The 23,646-nt window shown below is 49.6% G+C and overlaps 1 protein-coding gene across 1 annotated transcript in view; it reads right to left on the reverse strand.

Moving 5' to 3' along the window:
* Positions 1 to 23,646, reverse strand: part of DNAH14 (dynein axonemal heavy chain 14) — a 471,830-nt gene that overhangs the window by 293,500 nt on the left and 154,684 nt on the right. The window contains exon 28 of the mRNA XM_045010332.1: positions 612 to 686. Within this exon, the coding sequence (XP_044866267.1) occupies positions 612 to 686 (75 nt within the window). The remainder of the gene's footprint in view (positions 1 to 611; positions 687 to 23,646) is intronic.

Consider the following 23,646-nt stretch of genomic DNA (forward strand, 5'->3'; position numbering starts at 1 on the left):
ATATAAGGACAAAAGGATAATTCAGAATCAAACCAAAACAGAATAACGCTTAAAGTGTACATGAAGTGGAAAGAGATGGGGTCTGTTGGATTGAAAATTACACACAAACCATCTGCACGATTGTTTTTTTAAGAAGTGTTAGTATAATTTTGTTTGCTGTTTAATACATGATTAGACTATTAAGAACTATCCCCATCTTCAACTGGAATTGCACATAAAATATGCTCCAAGAGCAGTGAAATCATGCTCTGCTGTTTTGAAAGGACTAGTCTGGTTATCTCAAATGATTTCTGAGCACTCCTGCATGCCTATGCTACCAAACAGAAGCCTGAAATTCTGCACATTGTCAGTTTTCATTTAGCTCTAGATAAGAGCGTTTATGGTATGCACTTGCTTGGTTTTTTTTAAATAATTGTAAGTCCTTTGTTCAAGTGTAAGCTCGTTGGGGGCAGAGACTATTTATCTCCTACTGTGTGTTTATACAGCACCTAGGCCAATGGGATCCTGACCATGATTGAAGCCTCTGGATACTACCACAAATACAAATACATATGTAACCCACAAATGACGGTAACAGAGAATTTTTTATTCAGTGGGAAATATATACTTACTTTTTTACCATATCAAACATGCTGCTCTCTACATTACCTAGCCACTGCTCAACAGGGCCTCTAATACGAATAATCCTGTAATGTAGAATTTGAAAAGTCAGCACTTATTGAAAACAACTGAACATTTTAATTTCATATTCTTACAACTTTATTTGAATTGTAGGCATTAAGAGTTCTACTGCACCTCTTATTTCTCAATTCTACACACTTGAACTTAATCCAGAGTGTGAGAAAACATTTCCTCTCCTTTGGAATCACTGTCTTTCTCCAGTGGCTACAGATTCTGCAGCTCATTCATGTGCGTAACTCCCAAAGAAATCAATGGAAATTTTGTCTCCCTGGAGATTGTAGGCTTATATAATGCATGAAGGATCACATCCAGAAAAGAATGGTTACTTACCTTAAAGTAACTCTAGTTCTTTGCAACTTGTAGTTCATATCTATTCCACTCTTGGTGCGCATGCACCCCACCTCACACACACAAGATTGGATTATTTTGGCCAGTGGTATCCAGTGGGACCACGTCTGCACCCCACAAGTTGGTTAATGCAACATTTATTGAATGACAAAGTGTTATAAACCATGAATTTATGGCATGTTTTGACTTTTTTTACACTTCTTTCAAAACAGTGGCTTCAGGCAAGTCCATTTGGAAGGGTCAGTTTTTATTTCCACAGGCTGGCAGATGGGTACACAGACCATTCCCCACCAAGAGAGCTCTGGCCATTGGTGTTTGCAAGAGAACCTCATATACCAAACTGCAGTTCAAGGATCCAGGATGAGGATCTACCATGTACTGGAGAGTAAAGGTCAGCTGACAGCCACAGGCTGCCCAGGAATAGGATCTCAGCTTCAGGTGGCAAGTCAGTGACCCACATCCAAGGATCTTCAGATGGATAGGGTAAGCTAGGGTGTGCTAACAAATTTTATATAGCAAAACTTAAAGGGCAGAAGGGCAAATCTCCAGTAAATTCAGCCCTGGGTCACACTACCAAGAAACATAGGACTCAAACACAAGGATGAGTCTGAGGAAAGTGACAGTCAAGCAATGGCTGGATCTGAACCTCTCTGCTGGGTCATGTACATTCTACAGAAGACCATGGACCTGACAATACAGGATTGGAAACACAATGGGAGTGGCTGTAAGGGTGGCTCATGGAATCATGGCAGGAGTAGCACCAGCAATATACAAGCCAAAGGGACAGGATATACAGCTCCAGTTTGGGTTAGCAGAGGTAGCTGACTCTCTGGCTTCCCTCATGGCTGAAAGGCTATGGACTATGTCTGGAGCAAGTAATCTCACATCAGAGGTCATGTGCCCTCCAGAACCTTTAAATCCCCCCCCCCCCCGCTCAAGAGTTATGCATTATCTCTAGGCCTCATGTTCAATTGGTTTGGTTGGAGATGCTTGCAAGACGAGTTGGCGGGGGCGGGGGGTCATAAGCCAGCACACATCAACAGGGCACAAAAATGTGAATCAGAGGCAGCCAGGATAATTTTGTGACTTGGAGTGGGGGCACATAGGGATAGCTGATGAAATGGTCCTGAGCTCTTTAGGGAGGACGGAGAGCATCTGTCAGATATTGGGACCATCATTTGGCTCGGTGACTTTAGGGATTGGGTCATTCAGGAGAAAGATACCAGGCATGCTGCATGTCCAGTGACCAGTGTCCAGTGCAAGTAAAGGCTAAAGGGGCAAGCTCCCAAAGGTCAATGAGGTTCGGGATTGCACAGCTGAATGATACACGTTGCACTCGTGGGGGGACGGAAGGGGGAGAAGTCTTTACTGATTGAGGTTCCGCCAACCCAGCCTTATGGCCTCTGTCACTCCACCCCTCATTACATGGTGGGGAGATGGTTCACAACTGAACTGAGTCTGTGGGGTAGCCCAGGGAAGGTCTACCTTGACTTGTATGGCTCGTGGTAGAAGCCTTGTAACCTGCACTGGAACCAATTAAATGTTTGGTATGTGAGAGCTATGGCGGGCAATGTAGTGTCCCTCCCCAAGGTTTAATTAATAATGTTGCAGCAAATCATTTTAAACCCATCTCACATGTCTGTCGATCATTAGCCTGCTTGTCCTGGTCAAAGTGTTCTGAAGGCTGGGAAGGTGCAGAGCTGCTGGTGTGACTTGACTCAAAGTGCCAGCTCCATAGCTGAATGGCCTCTTGCTTCCCCTCGTCTGTTGATATAACACATAGCTGTGGTATAGTAGTCAGAACTTGGATTGTGCATCCCTAGAGTAGTGCTAGGAATGCCTGGCATGCCAAGTGAATGGCTCCAAGCACTACAATAATTAGGTGGAGACAAGCTTCCAGAGGGGAACATAGGACCTGGATTTAAAGGTGATCTAGCTGAACTCCCCATCCGTGAATGGAGGGGTCTGGCACCAGAGACTTGAAAAGCAGAGGTGCAGAGAAGGGTACCCCACTGCACACTTTTCCCCACCAGTTTAACTAGGAGAGAACTTCTGGGACCATTATGCCCATTGGCTATCTTCCTCATATATACACTGATTTCAAACACTCTTGTATACAGTGTAGGTGAAGTCTGGATAACTGCATCACATAGGGCATGAGGGCATATATCCCAAGAGTCTAAGGGCTGGTCCACACTAAGAAGCGGGGTCGAACTAGGGTACGCAAATTCAGCTACGTGAATAGCGTAGCTGAATTCGAAGTACCCTAGTTCGAACTACTCACCCGTCCAGACGCCGCGGAATCAAAGTCCGCGGCTCCAAGGTCGACTCCGCCACCGCCTTTTGCAGTGGTGGAGTACCGGAGTCGACTGCGGCGCTTCCGGAGTTCGAACTATCGCGTCCAGATTAGACGCGATAGTTCAAACTCCGAGAAGTCGAACTCACCGCGTCGACCCGGCTCGTAAGTGTAGACTAGCCCTAAGTTGGTTACCATTTGGGATCTGGATCAGCCTGTTAGGTGAGGTATGGGCTGATCTGGATCTTTTGTCTCCTTAGATAACTTGTCATGACAGCGAAGCCCTTAGTGAACACCCTCAGTGCCATGGAAAGATGAAAGGGCAGGACCCTGTATTGTAGTGAGATACTCCTACTAAGAATCTGAGGTATTTCCTGTGGGACAGATGAATGGATATGTGAAAGTAGAAGTCTTGCAGGTTGAGAACCACAAATCAGCCTTGAGGATCTAATGAGGAAATTAAGGAGGTCAGAATCATCATCCTGAAGTTGAAATGAGAGATTAATTTATTGTAATTCAAAGTCCAGAATGGAACACCAACCTCTCTCCTTTCTTCTTTGGGATAAGAAAATAATGTGAATAAAACCCAATGCCCCTGAACTGTAAGGGCACTTCTTCCACAGCTCCCAGCTGTAGAAAAAGACGGTTACTCACCGTAGTAACTGTTGTTCTTCGAGATGTGTTGCTCCTATCCATTCCAGTTAGGTGTGCGCGCCACGCGTGCACGGCTCTCTGGAACATTTTTACCCTAGCAACTCCGGCGGGCCGGCTGGGCGCCCCCTGGAGTGGCACCGCTATGGCGCCCGTTATATACCCCAGCCGGCCCGTCCGCTCCTCAGTTCCTTCTTGCCGGCTACTCCGACAGTGGGGAAGGAGGGCGGGTCTGGAATGAATAGGAGCAACACATCTCGAAGAACAACAGTTACTACGGTGAGTAACCGTCTTTTCTTCTTCGAGTGATTGCTCCTATGCATTCCAGTTAGGTGATTCCCAAGCCTTACCTAGGCGGTGGGGTCGGAGTGAGACGTGGCAGAGTGTAAGACTGCGTAGCCGAAGGCTGCATCGTCTCTTGATTGCTGCACCAACGCGTAATGGGAGGCAAAGGTGTGGACAGAAGACCAGGTGGCCGCTCTACAGATGTCCTGGATGGGGACATGGGCCAGGAAGGCGGCCGACGAGGCGTGCGCTCTCGTCGAGTGAGCAGTGAGGCGGCATGGTGGCACGCGAGCAAGCTCGTAGCATGTCCGAATACATGCCGTTACCCAGGAGGAAATCCGCTGGGAGGAGACCGGCTCGCCCTTCATGCGGTCGGCGACTACTATAAACAGCTGGGTCGAACGCCGGAAGGGCTTCGTCCGCTCGATGTAAAAGGCAAGGGCCCTGCGGATGTCCAGGGTGTGAAGCTGTTGCTCCTGAAGGGAGGCGTGCGGCTTCGGGAAGAAGACCGGGAGGAAGATCTCCTGGTTGAGGTGGAAGGCCGACACCACCTTAGGGAGGAAGGCCGGGTGTGGTCGAAGCTGCACCTTGCCTCCGTGGAAGACGGTGTATGGTGGACCAACCGTTAGAGCACGGAGCTCAGAGACTCGTCTCGCTGATGTAATTGCGACAAGGAAGGCTGTCTTCCAGGAGAGGTAGAGCAGAGAGCACGTGGCTAGAGGCTCGAAGGGCGGTCCCATAAGTTTGGCCAGAACAAGGTTCAAATCCCAGGTCGGGGCAGGACGCCGCACGGGCGGGTACAAGTGGTCCAGGCCTTTAAGGAAGCGGGAAACCATCTGGTTGGAGAAGACGGACCAACCTCCCGTAGGTGGACGAAAGGCGGACACTGCTGCCAGGTGTACCCTCAAGGAGGCGACCGCCAGACCTTGCTCCTTAAGGTACCAGAGGTAGTCCAGGATGGTAGGGACAGGGACTACGAAGGGATTGAGGCCTCGTTGGTCACACCAGAGCGCGAACCGCTTCCATTTCGCAAGGTAGGTGGAGCGAGTGGAAGGCTTTCTACTCTCTAGCAGGACTTGCTGTACCGCCGCCAAACAGTCCCTCTCCGCGGGGGTCAACCACGCAGGTACCAAGCTGTAAGATGGAGGGACTGCAGGTTCGGATGGTGGAATCTGCTGAAGTCCTGCGTGATGAGGTCCGGCCACAACGGAAGGGGGATGGGATCCCGAACGGAGAGCTCGAGCAGCAGGGAGTACCAGTGCTGTCTCGGCCAGGCCGGAGCGACGAGTATGACGTGGGCTCTGTCCCTCCAAAGTTTCTGTAGCACTCGGTGTACGAGTGGGAACGGAGGGAAGGCATAGAGGAGGTGATCCTTCCAGGAGTAAAGGAAGGCGTCCGACAGGGAGCCTGGCGAGTGGCCCCGGAACGAGCAAAACAGGTGGACTTCCTGTTCTCCTTGGAGGCAAATAGGTCTATTTGGGGAAACCCCCACCTCCGGAAGATTGTGTGCATGACATCTGGACGGAGGGACCACTCGTGGGAGAGGAACGACCTGCTGAGATGGTCGGCCAGCGTGTTCTGCACTCCCGGAAGAAAGGACGCTTCCAGGTGAATTGAGTGGGTCACGCAGAAGTCCCACAGGAGCAGCGCTTCCCTGCAGAGGAGGGAGGAGCGGGCTCCGCCCTGCTTGTTCACGTAGAACATCGCTGTCGTGTTGTCCGTGAACACTGTCACGCAGCGGCCCTGCAGGCGGGTGCGGAAGGTGTGACACGCCAAACGGATCGCTCGCAGCTCGCGGATGTTGATGTGCAGAGCGAGCTCTTGGGGTGACCAAAGACCTTGGGTGTGAAGGTCGCCCAGGTGAGCCCCCCAGCCGAGCGCTGAGGCATCCGTGGTCAGAGTGGCGGATGGGCGAGGAGGGTGAAACGGGACTCCCGCACACACGACGTCTGGGTCTAGCCACCAGTTGAGAGACTCGAGGGTTGGCTTGGTGACCGTGACCACCATGTCGATCGGGTCTCGATGCGGGCGGTACACCGACGCTAGCCAGGACTGGAACGGGCGAAGGTGGAGCCGCGCATATGCGGTGACATACGTACAGGATGCCATGTGGCCCAGGAGGCGGAGGCAGGATCGCACCGTCGTGGTAGGAAAGGTGACGAGGTCTCGAATGATGGAGACCAGTGTCTGGTGCCGAGAGCGCGGTAGGCAGGCCCTGGCCAACTTGGAGTCGAGAACCGCTCCAATGAACTCCACCCGCTGCGCCGGAATTAAGGAGGACTTCTCGGCATTGATGAGAAGACCGAGCCGTTGAAATAGAGACAGGATTTCTGTCATCTGGTCCGTTACCAGCCGCCGAGACGTTCCGCGAACCAGCCAGTCGTCGAGATACGGGTAGACGTGTATCTGACGACGGCGGAGGGCTGCGGCAACCACTGCCATGCATTTGGTAAACACCCTCGGTGCGGTGGATAGGCCGAATGGCAACACTGCGAACTGGTAGTGTGCGTTGTTCACCACGAAACGTAGGTAGCGTCGATGGGGAGGGTAGATCGCGACATGGAAGTACGCGTCCTTCATGTCGAGGGCGGCAAACCAGTCTCCCGGATCCAGAGAGGGAATGATGGTCCCCAGGGTGACCATGCGAAACTTGGGCTTGAGCAGATATTTGTTCAGCTCTCAAAGGTCCAGGATAGGACGTAGCCCTCCTTTTGCTTTGGGGATGAGAAAATAACGGGAATAGAATCCCCTGCCCCGCCTGTCTTGAGGCACTGCCTCTATGGCACCCACGCTCAACAGAGTCTGGACCTCTTGTAAGAGGAGTTGCTCGTGAGAGGGGTCCCTGAAGAGGGACAGGGAGGGTGGGTGGGAAGGGGGGGGTGAAACAAACTGAAGGCGGTATCCCGACTGGACTGTTTGAAGCACCCAGTTGTCCGTTGTTATTTGGGACCACGCCGAAAAGAAATGGGAAAGGCGGTTGTAAAACAAAAGGGCAGGATCCGGTAGGGAGAGTGATGGGCCGTCCTCGGGCGTCCCATCAAAAGGCCTGTTTGGACCCTGGAGGGGCCTTGGAAGGGGCCTGGGCCTGGTTGCGTCTGTTGCCGGATGGTCGACGGCGATTTTGGCCAGGCCGCCTACTGTTGTAGGGACGGTACCGTGGCTGAGTGAAAGGCCGGGAAGGTTGCTGCCTGAAGGACCTGCGCTGTGTTGCCGGTGTATGCATCCCGAGAGTGCGGATGGCTATGCGACCGTCCTTCAGGGTCTGGATCCAGGAATCAGTTTTTTCCGAGAACAGACCCTGAGTATCAAAAGGCAGGTCCTGCAGCGTGTACTGCACCTCCGGTGGTAGGGTGGAGGACTGCAGCCAGGAGATGTGCCTCATAGTCACTCCCGAGGCCAGGGTCCTTGCTCCCGAGTCCGCGGAGTCAAGAGCGGCCTGGATGGAGGACCTGGAAGATTTTTTCCCCTCGTCCAACAGCGCCGAAAACTCCTGGCGGGAGGTTGTTGGGAGTAGTTCTGTAAACTTCGCCAGGGACACCATGATGTCATAGGCGTACCTGGCGAGGAGAGCCATCTGATTGGCGATCCGAAGTTGCAGACCGCCAGCAGAGTAGACCTTGCGGCCCAACAGATCCATCCGCCTCGCCTCCTTAGACTTCGGCGCTGGGGCGGGCTGACTATGTCTCTCCCTGTCGTTGACCGACTGTACGACCAACGAGTCTGGGGCCGGGTGAGTATACAGATACTCATATCCCGTGGGGGGGACGGAGTACTTTCGCTCGACCCCGCGGGCAGTAGGAGGGACGGACGCCGGTGACTGCCAGATTGTCGTGGCGTTCTTTTGGATTGTACGGATGAACGGTAAGGCCACCCATACTGGAGCCTCCGCTCCAATGACGTTCGTCACTGGGTCCTCATCCTCCTGGACCTCTGCCACGGGGAGATCGATGGCCTTTGCCACGCGGCGGAGCAGGTCTTGGTGGGCCCTCAAGTCTATTGGTGGAGGATCTGTGGCAGATGCTCCGGCCACCGCCTCGTCCGGTGACGACGACGAGGATAAGCCCTGGACCACAGCCTCCGTAGATGGATCTTCCAACGGTTGGTCGGCTGGCTCGGGCTGAGGATGCCTCTGGGGGTCAGGCGGTATCGAAACCGAAGCCGGTGGCGAAGGGGGCGGTCGACTTATGGTGGTCTCTGGTACCCTGCGCTCGGAGGCAGGGGCCCTTGGAGGGAAAGGCACCCCCTGAGTCTCGTATTGGGCCCAGGGGACCCAGAAGCCCCACTGCTGTGCACCTTGAGGTTGACCATGTGGAGCAGGGGGAAGGTGCCCATTGCTGCCTGCCCCAGAAGCAACCGACGCGGGGCGAGATGGCCATGGGGGTGCAGAGGCGCTGATGGACTGCGCCGTCGAAAGCAGCAGCCTGTCCCCGGACGGTGCCGAGGATCAGTGCCGGTCATCACGGTACCGGGATGGTGACCGAGACCAACGTCCGCCGCGGTGCCGGGAGCTCGACCGGTGCCGGGAGCTCGACCGGGATCTGGACCGGCGGTGCCGGGAGCGGCTGCGAGAGTCACGGTGCCGGGATCGGTACCGGGAAGCGGACCTCCGTCGGTGCCGACGCGAAGGCGATCGGGACCTGGAGCGACGCCGGGAGTGCGACCGGTACCGCGATGTTGAACGGTACCGGGACTGTGACCGGCGTCGAGACGGCGACCGGTACCGCGATGGTGAGCGGTGCCGGGATCTTGAGCGGCGAGACGGTGACCTTCGTCGGGACCGGGGACGAGATCGGGACCGGGAGCGCCGTCTGTGCCGTCCGTCCGGAGAAGGGGGTCGAATCATCGCCGGCTTTCCCGCCGATACAACAGCCCGCACCGGCGGTGCCGGGGGCTGGAGGCTCGGTGCCTCTGTGAGCTCTATGAGCTCCCGCGCCATTGAGAAAGTCTCAGGCGTGGATGGCAGCTGCAGCTCAACCGCGGTCGGCGCCGGGGAGCATGGCGGTGCCGGACTCGACGGCCCTTGCAGTGCCGGAGGCAACGGCACGGTGCACGTCCTGTGCATGGCCACAGCCGGTACCGTAGCTGGTGGTATTGGCTGGGCTGCTTGACCCTGAGTGTGGGTCTTTGCAGCTGCCTTTGCCGGCTTACGCTTCCTGGATGGCGATAGGGAGCGGTGTCGGGTCACCGGTGCCGCTGGCTGAGGTCGAGGAGCCTCGGTGCCGGAGCAGCTCGGGGTCGCCGGTGCGCTATGCGCCGATGACGCCCTCGGTGCCAGAGCGGTCGGTGCCGGGGGCTGGAGCGATGCCTCCATCAGGAGCTGCTTCAGTTGAATGTCCCACTCCTTACGCGTCCGGTGCTTAAATGCCGAACAGATAGGGCACTTATCTGTCCTGTGACTCTCTCCGAGGCAACGGAGACAGGAGTCGTGCGGGTCCCCGACCGGCATATGCCGCTGGCAAGATGCGCAGGGCTTAAAGCCCGGTGCCTTGGGCATGAGCCCGCACCGGTAGAGGAAAAGGGGGGAAAAAACCCCTTATCCTTATCCTAAAACTATCTAACTAACTGAACGAACTATCTACACTAAGTAATGAAAGAACTATGTACAGAAAAAGTAGCGAGAGCTAGGGTTGTGGAGGACAGAGAGCACTCCACAGTTCCAACTGGCCGTCACGGGCGGTAAGAAGGAACTGAGGAGCGGACGGGCCGGCTGGGGTATATAACGGGTGCCATAGCGGCGCCACTCCAGGGGGCGCCCAGCCGACCCGCCGGAGTTGCTAGGGTAAAAATGTTCCGGAGAGCCGTGCACGCACGGCGCGCACACCTAACTGGAATGCATAGGAGCAATCACTCGAAGAAGAAGAGTCTATTTCTTGAGATGGGGAGGGTGAGGGGAAGCATTAGGAAGGAAGTGGAATTGGATAGAATACCCCTTTATTTACAATTTTCAGGGTCCACTGGTACACCATGATCCAAGTTCAGGTTTCATGTAATTGGTGATGGATAAAACAGAGTAAAAGGAAGAGGATCCTCAGAAGTATTCATCAGATTCTCAATACTGGTGTCAAACCTGCTGGCTGGAGGAAAAGGCAGAATGTGCAGTAGAAGAGGAAGAGCCAGAGGGTTGTCAGTGGAACCTCTACTTCTTTCTTGATGGCTCCAAGGTCCTTTGAGACTAATAATAATAGTAAGAAGAGGAACACTGCAGGAAGGAGGTCTGTGGTCTTACTTGTTTTCTCCTTGGGACTGGAACACAGAAGCCATGAGAACACAGAGTTGTCCTACAGCCCTTTAAGAAATGGAGATCCTCACCCATATTTTAATTAAAAAGTTAAAGGGAAGGTGGTTCTTTGATGCTTGGACCTCTCTGATTGGAGCCAGGAAGGTCTTCCCATCGTGGCCACTGATGTAGCCATAGCATGCATCACTGGGTTGGACACACTGTGTGTAGCTTGTAAGGAAGTATAGGTTATCATCTCTTCTTCAGACATGCTGGGTCTTTAGTTCCAGTTAGTGTTTTTGTAGCAGTTTGCCCCAATTCAAATAATTTTTATTTGGACAGAAGAAATTGACATTTAGCTACACATATCTGGAGGCTGGCAGATGAATACACTCTGTGGGTGAATAGGTCCAATATCTCTGGGTCTCTCTCCCTAAGCATACATTTGGGAGGTCCCTACTGCTTCAACCTATCTTGGATGGCAGCTACCACAAGCAACTGTGGTACTGGGTTGGAATAAAAGTACTCAGATCCCATGGGAGGCACTTGGTACCTTCTGTCAGCTCACCTGGATGTGATTAGAATGGAATCTGGAGGGTGCCACAGATCTTTCACAGGTTACAACAGTTCCTCATTTAGGGGACTGCTGAGCCTGCCAGGCATGGAAAGGTGCAAAGTGTACAGGAGTTTGTGAAGTTTGTCCTGAACCACTTGCAGAGATATATCCAGAGTGTCTGCCATGAACTTGATTAGACTCTGGTGGAACACCTTTAAATTGTTGAATGAATAAATCCAGGGATTTACTGTCTTGTCAGTAGAGGATGAGATCGCATTGGTGACACTAGAGACAAGCTGGTGCTTCCCTTTGCAAATTTTATTATTCACTACTTTTTTCCTTCTGCCTTTCCAGGATCTGAGCCTGCACTACCTGACCTGGTTGTGTTGCTTTATAATGACTATTTGAGAAGCGAGATCTAACCCTAGAGGAGGCCAATGATATAGGTTTGTATGAATATGGCTGCACCTCCCAAGACATCAGCCACAGCCAAGACTGATACCAAAATGGGTACTAAGGTGGAAGACACACAGAGGGCTCACTTACAGATCCTTCCCCAGACTCTCTTCCTAATTTACACTGAACTAATCAATGAGGGGGAAGGAGGGTGTGCAAGAAAGGAATCCCTATGATACCTCAAATGGAATGAAGAAAAAGGAGTACACTTCTTCCAAGTGAGGGGCTGTCCTGTTAGGAGTACTCTGGCTCTGCTGTGCCCTGCCTAAATGGGTAGGAAGTGAAGTCAGTGCCAGATATAAATCCTTCACCTGCCATACCTTGGAAGATGGTGTATTACCTATCACCAACCTCAGGCTCTTAGGGAGAGAAACTCTGATACCACTGCCACAGATAAACCACTTGGTTCCACCACTCTAGGTTCTGATGCGCTGGGCACTGGGGAACAGTTTCAAGGTTGCCTGTATAGAAGCACAGGATACTGAATGTTGGGTAATGAGACGTCAAGTGCTGAAGGATCAGTACTGAAAGATACATGGTACTCTGGTTTAATGGATACATCTGGTGCTCTCTGGACTCTTCTCAGGCCATTAGATGCCCTTCAGCCACTGAGCTGTGAATTACAAATCTTGTGCCTAGACTCAATACACACTGGAGAGGGTAATCTCAGGTCAATTCTGGACTGGTGCTCGTTCCCACCCATAAGAGGTCATCAAAGCCATAATGGAAGAGGACTGGGTCTCTTGGTCAATGTGCCCTGGGAACACAGGGTAGAATCTCAGCTCACAGGCCACTTGTAGAGCAAGAATGATTGTAGGACTGAGGTCTAGCTGCATCTTTCCTTTGGTGTCAGAAGAGGATTGCATAGCGCACTCAAGGAGGGACAATTTCAGGAGAGCATCTGTAGCTTTTTTAATCTACTTGGAGAAGCAATGTATGGTACATTGTTCAAAAATATGTCCCTCTCCAACAGATACTGCTGGCCAATCCAATCTTGCACACATGGGGTATATGTGCACCAAGAGTGAAATCCATGTGAACAATCACTTGGAAAAAAAAATCTTTAGGTTTTATGTACATTTCTGAATCCAATGAAACACATTCATTTTCCAATGAAAGATAACTTACCAATTATTGACATTTATATGGCAGATCTTCTCCTTTCACTCATAGTCTATTTCCCCATAGCAGTAGTCACTCCCTAAATATCTTGGGCCAAGGATCTGACCTCTCTTCATTACATGTGCATCTATCTAAGTTATAATTTATTTATTTTGTGACAAATCAGTAGATTGTAGCTTAATAATAATAATAATAATCTTAATATCTGTTGTTTTTAATGTTCCAATATAGCTCTAACATATTGTTTGAAAATCCTTAACAGCCATAATCCAATTTTCAGGCTGTGTAATGCAATTTTGCTGCTCCCTTCCATACTGTGCACCTTTTTATATTGTTAACCAGTACACTGTGTTCTTTTTTTTAAGCCCCTGCTCTGTCATTAACATTCTCAATAATTTGTCCAATTTTGTTATCTGGCTTCATTATCACTTTTTTCTTTAAGATTCAAAAATGGAAGTAGCAATGTATGCATTTCATAAATGATTAATACCATATTTATACTTTATAGCTCCATAAACAACATGCTAAACATGTTAAATATAAGAGAAACTGTTCTAGAGAATAATACAAGTGGAAGAGAGAATTAGTGTGTATCTCTATTTTGGGTAAGTACAATTAGAGAAATAACTAAGAAAGCCTTCAAAACTGAAAATATAATATCTAGCACTTACAAAGACTAAAGGGATTATTATCCCTATTTTATAGACACCTAATAGAAAAAAATGATCTGTTGTAAGTAATACTAGAGATTCAGATAAAATATTAATTAGATTCTTTTAAAAACTTCTCACAGTCAAAGATACTTTACATTTATGAAAAAAAAATATTTTACCCACTGATTTCAGACTTTCTTTAGCTGACTGTTGAACTGATTTTTAAAGTAGCAAAGGGTGACATCTGTATACCACACTACAATACAAAATAATGGTAACTAAAACTAGGTATACATAATTTTTCTTGAATATTTCATTATTTAGGGCCCAACACTATAAATACTCACATACATATGTAAATTTACTTGCATGTACAATCCTACTGAAGTCAATGGGACTAATCACCAAAATAAAGTTACACACATACGAATGTTTGCAGAGTTGGGGCCTTAGTTTGTAGATTATTTAGCTTTAAAATTTTGAGTAAGCAATCATGCTTTTTACAACAGTTGTGTCTTAACTACACATTCACCAAAGAATGAGGAATTTATTACCCCATAACTTCCTTTCTGCTAGCAATATCTTCCAGAGATTGTACGAGCTATTCCCCCTCCTCTTTGCAGTTCCACAGGCAGTTAAGTGTTGTAGCACAGCCCATACTGGCCACACCCTCTTCTCTTGCTTGCTGACAAAAGATCATTCTAAATCTATGTAGAAACTCCCAGAATATGATTAGTAACAAAAAATTCAATATCAACCAGTAAACTATGTATGGTAGACTAGCTGGCCCGCAAACAGTACATAAGAACATAAGAATGGCCATACTGAGTCAGACCAATGGTCCATCTAGCCCAGAATCGGGTCTTCAACAGTGGCTGGTGTCAGATGCTTCAGAAAGAGCGAATTTATCAAGTGATCTATTCCCTGTCATCCAGACCATCTTGGCTAATAACCATTGATGGACCTATCCACATATATATATAAATTAAAACTGAAGTGGCGCTAGAACTTTTTTAGGGCTAACTTCAACCACTCTAAACTTCACAAGCTTGATGCTCTGGCTCCTTTCTATGGAGTTCTATGTGCCATGCATTATTCTGTGTCTGTGATATGCTCTGCACCCGATTAGGCTGGTATCTGTTGTGAGTACCTGTGAGTCTGTACGGCATACGGAAAGACCCTTACAGACATTTTCTAGGATTGTCCACCATCTGAGGGAGTCCAGAACCTGGTTTGGGACCAGCACCTGATACTGCATGCATTCCGGTAAGTTATTTCAAACCTTGAAAAGAAACTTCTAGAGAACCTGATATGGGATCTTCCCCAGGAGGTGGTTCCTATACACAAAACCAGAGACACTGAGATATGGATGGCCTTGTGTTCCTTACAAATACAGGTATAAGCTTTTGGATTTTCTCAAACCTGTCCAATAAAGGCCAGACTACAGCCACAGAAGTGTCTATATCCACTTCTAGGTGATCTATCTTTGTGAAAGGAATCGGATATTTCCTTTCATGTTTATCACAAAACAGCATGCTTGAAGTGTCCAACTTGTGGTGCTGTGTACTCGTTCTTTGGTTGGAGCACTGATAGAAATGTCCTCCAGGAAAGGATACAGATGAAAGCCTGGGACCAAAGTTGGGCTATGACCTCCACCAGCATCTTGATAGAGACTCTGGGTGCTGACAAAAACAAGGATAGCAGTATTTTGTACTGGTAGTCAGCTGTGCCATACATAAATTTTAATACACAGCAGTGACATGTACATGCGGTTACGCATCTGCTAGGTCCACTGAGACAAGGAAATCCCTTTTTTACAGGGATTCTACCACTGAGGCTAACTTTGCATCCACAATTTCATTTTCTTCATTTGTAGAGCAGTTTGAGGTCCAGGATGACTAACTCACACTATACATTTCTGGATAATACAGAATATGGAATATAGCCACAAGAACCTTTCTTACAAGGGTAGCAATTCTATTGCTCTTCTGTGCAGAAGGCTACAGATTTCATTCAGTACTAGCTTGCATTTGATAACAGTGCTTGAGATAGGCGACTGGATGAATAAGTGATGCAGTGGGGCCCTTAGTTCAAGGGAGTAACCAAAACTTACTACTGCTTTCATCTACTTGTCAGTGATGGACAGACACCATCCATTAGAGAAGTAGGACACTCTGCCTCCTAGATCCAGATGTGGTCAGAGGCACAGACTCATAGGTGAGTCCTTAGAGGTGTTGCTACCACCTCTGGTTTTGCCACTTGATCCATGGCTAAAGGATTTTCCCCTGACATACCTGCTATCTTTACTTTGGTATTTTTATGAAAAGGATGGATGAAAGGAACATTTCTGCACTTGTCATCGCTTCTTGAGGCACCGCATGGGAAAGGGAGGGATTGCTGCAGTTTGCATGCACTGTATACCACTGTCTTATTAAATTTATCTCCAAACAGTGGAGATCTTGTGAATCTGGATGAGCACAACACTTGTTTCGTGTGCATCTCTGCCATCCAAAGATATAGTCAATGTGGTGCCCAGCTGCTGAGCTGATAACATGAGCCTGGCTGAGAATCATATTGCATTTAATGAGACACATGTGCCACGAAGTCTTTGCTAGAATACTTTCTTTAAGTTAGACCTGAAGTCAGGTTGGTCCTTATTATCCAGGGTTGGTCATTCAGCCAGAATACTGTGGTTCTTGCAAAACAGGTAGTGGTCAGGGAACTCTGAAGGCAGCCAAGAAAGTCACAAAATACCTTCTTTGACTTCCATCTTGCTATCAAGGAATCCCTTTCTGATAGGATTATGCTATCTTTAGCTAAAGATGTCACCTACAGGATCAAATGTGTTGGCATTTTTTGGCTCTTGTATCTTATGGTATCTAAGTGCACGCCTGCTAATGCACTTACTCTTGTTAGGGTATTCTACTGATCCCTGATCACATCCTCATAGGAAGGGTGCAGCAGGATTGGCATCTTGGTCACTGATTTGGCTGATGGGTATTTGCCCTTGACCACCTTATTGGGTAGTTCTAGGTGGATCTGAATAGCAGATGCAGACTTTCTGTGACTAGTATTAAATCTGTCAGGGTGGAAAGTCCTTTGATGTATTTTTCCATTCCTGCTCAGAAACTTGAACTGGAGAGCTCATCTTCCTCAGTAAAGAAGAAAGACCCTGAATCAGATATACATTTTTTATATTTTTTCCTTTCTCTTTTTGTTTTCTGGCTCTTTTTGCCTGTTTTTCAGAAGTTGCTGCCCAGCTGTGGTCAGCCCAGTGTTTCTTGTGGCTCTTTTCATCATGAGTCTTGAGTGCACTAGATATGTTTCTCTGTGTCCTCACCCTTAGGGTCACAGTTCCTCTTCCTGTAGGATGGGGTCGCAGATTTTTGTTTGGAAGAAGGGGAGCTGTGTTGGAGCCTTCCTTCTTTCCCCAATGAGATGAAACTCATTTCAGTATTTGGGGGGAAATGGTGTGTGGCCCAGATTAGTCACAGGGCTTACCCTCTGAGCTGGTCAAATGGTCTCCTCCTTGTCCTTAGGCTCTCTACCCAAGAAGTTCAGGAGATCCTGACTGGGCTTGAGTCACGAGTCCTCTAGGGAAGGAGCACTGTAAACTGTCACTAATTGCAGAAATTCTGGCAGCAAGCCAAAGAACAGGGCATGGTCAGCACACTCTGTGATAGGACACTGAACCACCTCTAGAAAGCAGAGAGGAGGAGGAAATGGTTTCTAACCTTAACTGGTGTTCTTACAGATCTGTTGCACATGTCCATTCCATTGTAAGTGTTGTTGTGCTCCAGTGCACAGCTGTAGGATAGTTTTTCCCTTACTAGTACCCACTGGGGTGGCATGAGAGCCCTCTGCTGCTGCACACAGGCATAAAGGGCCAAGTCTCCTCTGACCCTCCTCAGTTCCTTTCTACCGGAAATACTCCAATAGAGAGGGGAAGGAGGACAGATTATGGAATGGACATGTGCAACCCATCTCTAAGAACAACAGTTACAGAAAGATTAGTAACCATTTCTTCTTCTACACATGATAGCACATGTCCATTCCATTGTAGGTGACTCACAAGCAATCTCAACTGGAGGTGGGTTGGGAGTTTCTTTGAACAGGGATTGGAGGACCACTCATCCAAATTCAGCATAGTGTCTACATAGCTGAGAGATAATGTAATGAGAGGTAAATGTGTGACAATCACCAAGTTGCCACTTTGCAAATGTCCAATATGGGCATATTAGCCAGAAAAGCCCAGAGGTTGCTTGGGACCTAGTCATATGACCCTACGCTCTATGCAGTGGCTTGATGTTAGCCTAATCGTAACAAAGGCAAATACAATTGGATATCCATGATGAAATCTTTTGTGTGGAAACAGGACTGCCCTTGATTCTGTCTGCAAATGCAATGAACAATTGAGGTTTAGTCCTTTCAGATAAAATGCTACCGTTCTTCTAACATCCTGAGCATCTCCAGCACCTTATTACTCTGGCTTTGGGAAGAAGGTCAGTAAGAAAATTTCTTGGTTAGTATGAAAAGTGGAAGCCTCTTTTATAAGAAAACTTGGGCGAGGATGAAGATAGATTTTGTCCACGCAGAAACTTGTATATGGAGGATCTGATACTAGCGCCCTCAATTTCCACCCTCTCTGCACAGCACCACCTTCATCAAAAGGTACAAGAGAAAGTAAGTTGCTAGAGGCTCAGAGAAGGGACCTGTCAGCTTTGTTAAGACTAGATTTAGGGTCCATGGTGGAATAGTGTACCTGATGAAATAGTCTGTCTAAACCCTTTAAAAATCTTACGGTCATTGGGTTGGAAAAGAGTGTGGTTATCCACAGCTAGGTGAAATGCTGATATAGCCGCTTAATGTACTCTGATCGAGATAATCATCAATCTCTGATGTTTAAGGGACAGAAGAGAGCCAGCACATGCTGAATAGAAGCAAGAAAGGGGAAAACCTCTTTCAGTCTGGACCAGAGGGAAATCCTCTTCCAGTTAGCCAGGTAAGTAGTTCTAGTTGTTTTTGTTCTATTTAGCAGCATGTCCTGAACTTCTCTAAAACAGAACTCCTCCACTGATGTTAACTACAAAGCCTTCAGGCTTCTCAGGCAAAGAGCCTGTAGACTGGAGTGGAGGAGGCAACAATGACTCTGGAAAAAAATCAAGTCTGTATGTAGTGAGACTGACAGTGGCAGACTGATTAATAGGTCTAACTCAGTGGTGGGCAACCTGCAGCCCGTGGGCCGCACATGACCCATCAGGATAATCTGCTGGCAGGCCACCAGACAGTTTGTTTACATTTGCATGGCTGCCTGCAGCTCCCAGTGGCCATGGTTCACCATTCCTGGCCAATGGGTGCTACGGGAAGCAGCACGGGCTGCAGGGACATGCTGGCTGCTGCTTCCTGCAGTTCCCTTTGTCCAGGAATGGCGAACAGATGGGCCACGTGCAGCCACGGGTTGCCTACCACTGGTCTAACTAGTTTGAAAACCAGTGCTGATGGGGCCATGCAGGACCAATCAGTATAAGACAGGCCTTATCCTGCTTGACCTTTCATAGAACTACAGGCAGAAGAGGGTTAGAGGAAATTATACAGCAGACCCTCTGACCAAAGCAGTAGAAAAGCATCCATTAATGAACCTCGACTGTGGCCCACTTGGGAGCAAAACTGACATTTCCTGTGGTCTTTTGTTACAAATAGATCCAGTCGGGATGTTCCTCAGTGCTGGAAAATAGACCTTGCTATGTCTGGGTGAAGGGACCACTTATGGTGACTGAGAAATAACCTGCTCAGCATATTCTGAGCACTTGGGCTACTTTCAGAACCACAGAGTTGGCAATGCAGAAGTCCCAGAGCAGGATTGCTTCCTGATAAAGTAGTGAGGACTGTCCTCTCCATTTGTTTACATAAACCATGTCTGGCATATTGTTGGTCAGCACCAATACACCCCTTCCCCTGATGTGAACAAGCTAACTGGGTTGTTCACATGTTGTTTACATGGAGACTGAGATCTTGAGTAGATCAGAGACTTTGCATCTGTGGGGGTACCAGTTGATCCCAACCCAGGTTTGAGGCATCCATGACTAAGGAAAGACATTGTTAGGGAGGGACAAAGGGAACACCTTTGCAGATATTGGCTGGGTATGTTCACCAATTAAGGGAGAATAACATCTAATTTGGTATGAATATACCTTGGTGAATATACCTCAGCCAACCAGTCTTGAAAGAGCATGAAATGGAACCTGTCATATTGGACTATGTAAGTGTATGCTGCCATGTGTCCCAGTAGCCTAACATAGTTTCTCACCTGGTGATGGGATAATCCTTTAAGTCTAGAATGAGATTTTGCATTGCATAAAACGTTGCCTGCAGCAGTAAGGTCATGACCATTGTCAAGTCCAGGACTGCGCCAATAAATTCTATCTTCTGTACCAGAGAGGGGGATGATTTGGTTGTGTTAATCACTAAACCAAATGCATCGAAGATGGATTGGATTTTGCTTATGCTGGACAACACCTGCAACCTGGATTGACCTCTTACCAGCCATCCATCCAGGTAAGGGAAAATGTGGACCCCTGCTCTCTGGAGGAATGCTGCTACTGTGACCATACACTTTGTAAATACATGCGGGGCAGCTGACAGACCAAAGAGGAGCACTGTGAACTGATAAGGGCATCAGCTGACAGTGAATCTCAGAAATTTTCTATGCCTTTGATGAACTGCCACATGAAAGCAAATATCCTTTAAGTCAAGAGCACCACACCAGTCCCCTGGCTCCTGGGAAGAAATAATGGAAGCTAGAGTGATGATCCAGAATTTCTTCTTTTTTAGGCACTTGTTTAACTCCTTTATATCTAAAATAGGCCGGAGATCCCCTTTTGACTTCAGTATCAGGATAGATCTCTTCTATAGCTCCTACAAGGAAAAGCAATTGCATTTCTTGCAGTAACACTGCCTCATGACAGACGTCTCTGAAGGAGGACAGGAAGGGTAGGTGGGAGGGAGCAGAAATAAAATGGAGTGTATATCCCATTTCCACCAGGCTTAGAACCCACCTATCTGTTGTGATGTGGCCCCAATCACAGTGGAGGTAGAAAAAACGGTTACTTACCTTTGTAACTGATGTTCTTCGAGATGTGTTGCTCATATCCATTCCAGTTAGATGTGTGCGCGCCGCGTGCACGTTCGTCGGAAGACTTTTACCCTAGCAACCCCAGTGGGTCGGCTGAGCGCCCCCTGGAGTGGCGTCATAACGGCACCGCATATATACCTCAGCCGACCCACCCGACCCTCAGTTCCTTCTTGCCGGCTACTCCGACAGTGGGGAAGGAGGGTGGGTGTGGAATGGATATGAGCAACACATCTTGAAGAACAACAGTTACAAAGGTAAGTAACCGTTTTTTCTTCTTCGAGTGATTGCTCATATCCATTCCAGTTAGGTGATTCCCAAGCCTTACCTAGGCGGTGGGGTCGGAGTGAGACGTGGCGGAATGCAGGACCGCAGAGCCAAAGGCTGTGTCATCTCTCGACTGTTGGACCAGGGCGTAGTGCGAGGCGAAAGTATGAACGGACGACCAGGTCACCGCTCGGCATATCTCTTGTATCGGTACTTGCGCCAGAAAGGCAGTGGAGGACACCTGGGCCCTGGTAGAGTGGGCGGTGAGATGGCCCAAAGGGACATTAGCCAAGGTATAACAGTTGCGTATGCACTCTGTGACCCAGGAGGAGATTCGCTGCGACGAGACAGGAAGACCTCGCATCCGGTCAGCAATTGCCACAAACAGTTGCGGGGATTTGCGGAACGGTCTTGTCCGATCAACATAGAAAGCCAACGCCCTACGAACATCAAGGGAGTGAAGTCGTTGCTCTCGCGAGGATGCGTGAGGCTTTGGAAAGAAAACTGGAAGGAAGATGTCCTGGTTATTGTGGAACGCAGACACAACCTTCGGGAGAAATGCCGGATGTGGACGTAGCTGCACCTTGTCCTTATGAAAAACGGTATACGGTGGGTCCACCATGAGCGCTTTGAGCTCAGAGACCCATCTGGATGATGTGATAGCCACTAGAAAAACCGTTTTCCATGACAGGTACAGCAAGGAACAGGTGGCCAGCGGCTCAAATGATGGGGACATGAGCCTGCTGAAGACGAGATTAAGGTCCCAGGTGGGAATCGGGTGGCGCACCTGGGGGTAGAGACGATCAAAGCCCTTTCTGAACCGAGTAGTCAGCGGGTGAGAGAACAGCGTGTACCCTCCCTCACCGGGGTGAAAAGCGGAGATAGCCGCTAATTGCACCTTGATAGAGGACAGTGCAAGGCCTTGCTGTTTCAGCGACCAGAGATAGTCAAGGACCATTGGAAGCGGAAGCTCTGAAGGAATAGCGTTGCGCGCTTGAGCCCAGCAAGCGAAGTGCTTCCACTTGGCCACGTAGGTAGATCGAGTGGAAGGCTTTCTGCTGCTCAATAAAACATGCTGTACGGGAGCAGAGCAGCGCAATTCCGACTGGTCTAGCCACTCAGGAGCCACGCCGTGAGGTGGAGGGCCGTCAGGTCTGGGTGACGGAGAGTGCCGTGATCTTGTGTTATAAGATCCGGGTGAAGCGGCAGAGGAATTGGGCTGGCTACCAACAGACGGAGCAGCGTGGTGAACCAGTGTTGCCTGGGCCACGCTGGCGCAATTAAGATGAGACGTGCCCTGTCCCGTCGGATCTTCAGCAGGACCTTGTGTATGAGGGGGAACGGAGGAAAGGCATAGAACAGATGACGAGTCCATGGAAGGAGAAACGCGTCTGACAGAGAGCCCGGTGACAGGCCTTGAAAGGAGCAAAACTCCTGGCATTTGCGGTTCAATCGGGATGCAAACAGGTCTACATGGGGAAATCCCCACTGGTGGAAAATGGCATGAGCGATGTCTGCTCTCAGCGACCACTCGTGACAGAGAAAGGACCTGCTCAGGTGATCCGCGATGGTGTTCTTGACGCCGAGAAGGAAAGACGCCACCAGATGTATCGAGTGGGCTATGCAGAATTCCCAGAGTAGTATCGCCCCGTGGCAGAGGGGGGAAGAGCGGGTCCCGCCTTGCTTGTTGATATAGTACATGGCCGTTGTGTTGTCCGTAAAGACTGAGACACAACGGCCGTGGAGGCGATTTTGGAACGCCTGGCATGCCAGGCGCACTGCCCGGAGCTCCCTGACATTGATGTGCATATTCAATTCCTGCACCGACCAAAGGCCTTGAGTACGAAGAGTGCCGAGATGGGCTCCCCATCCGAGGGACGAGGCGTCTGTTGTCAGGGAAAGGGAAGGCTGAGGAGCCTGGAATGGGACCCCCGCGCATACGTGGGAAGGGGTCAGCCACCAATCCAGGGATTGAAGGACACCCGCTGGAATGGTGAGTAGGGTATCCAGAGGGTCCCTGTGCGGGCGGTATCTGGAGTGGAGCCACAGCTGAAGTGGGCGGAGGCGGAGCCTGGCAAACCGAGTGACGTGTGTGCAAGCCGCCATATGACCGAGGAGGCGGAGACAAGCACGGGCCGAGGTCATACGAGAGGCCTGAAGGGCGCGGATTAGCTGCATAAGGGCCTGGAACCGTAGCTGAGGAAGGTAGGCTCTGGCTAGAGATGAGTCCAGGGTCGCGCCAATAAAGTCCAACCTCTGAGTTGGTACGAAGGTGGACTTCTCTATGTTGAGAACTAGGCCCAGGCGCTTGAATAAGTCTTTGATCACTGTGACATGTTGCTGGACCGTGGCCTGCAATTCCCCCCTGATAAGCCAGTCGTCCAGGTAGGGAAAAACGCAGATGCCGCGCCGACGGAGGTGGGCGGCAACAACGGCCATGCACTTCGTGAACACCCTTGGGGCCGTGGATAGGCCGAAGGGGAGGACCGCAAACTGGAAGTGAAGGTGAGCGATCGTGAAGCGGAGGAAGCGTCTGTGCGGTGGAAAGATGGCGATATGAAAATAAGCGTCCTTCATATCGAGGGGGGCATATCAGTCTCCCGGATCCAAAGTAGGGATAATCGTCCCGAGGGATACCATGTGGAACTTCAACTTCAGCATGTATGTGTTGAGGTCTCGCAGGTCGAGGATGGGCCGGAGCCCCCTTTTGGACTTGGGGATCAAAAAATAACGGGAATAAAACCCCTTGCCCCTTTCCCTCTCCGGAACCTTCTCTACCGCTCCGATGGCTAGGAGCGAATGCACCTCTTGTAAGAGGAGTTGCTCGTGAGAGGGGTCCCTGAAGAGGGAACGGGAAGGAGGGTGGGAAGGTGGGGGTGTAACGAATTGTAGTTGGTAACCACGTTCCACGGTGCGGAGGACCCAGGCATCGGTGGTCAGCCGGGCCCACGCTGGGAGGAAATAGGAAAGGCGGTTGGAAAAAGG

Source organism: Mauremys mutica, chromosome 3, assembly GCF_020497125.1.
Source record: "Mauremys mutica isolate MM-2020 ecotype Southern chromosome 3, ASM2049712v1, whole genome shotgun sequence".
Classification (NCBI taxonomy): Eukaryota; Metazoa; Chordata; order Testudines; family Geoemydidae; genus Mauremys; species Mauremys mutica.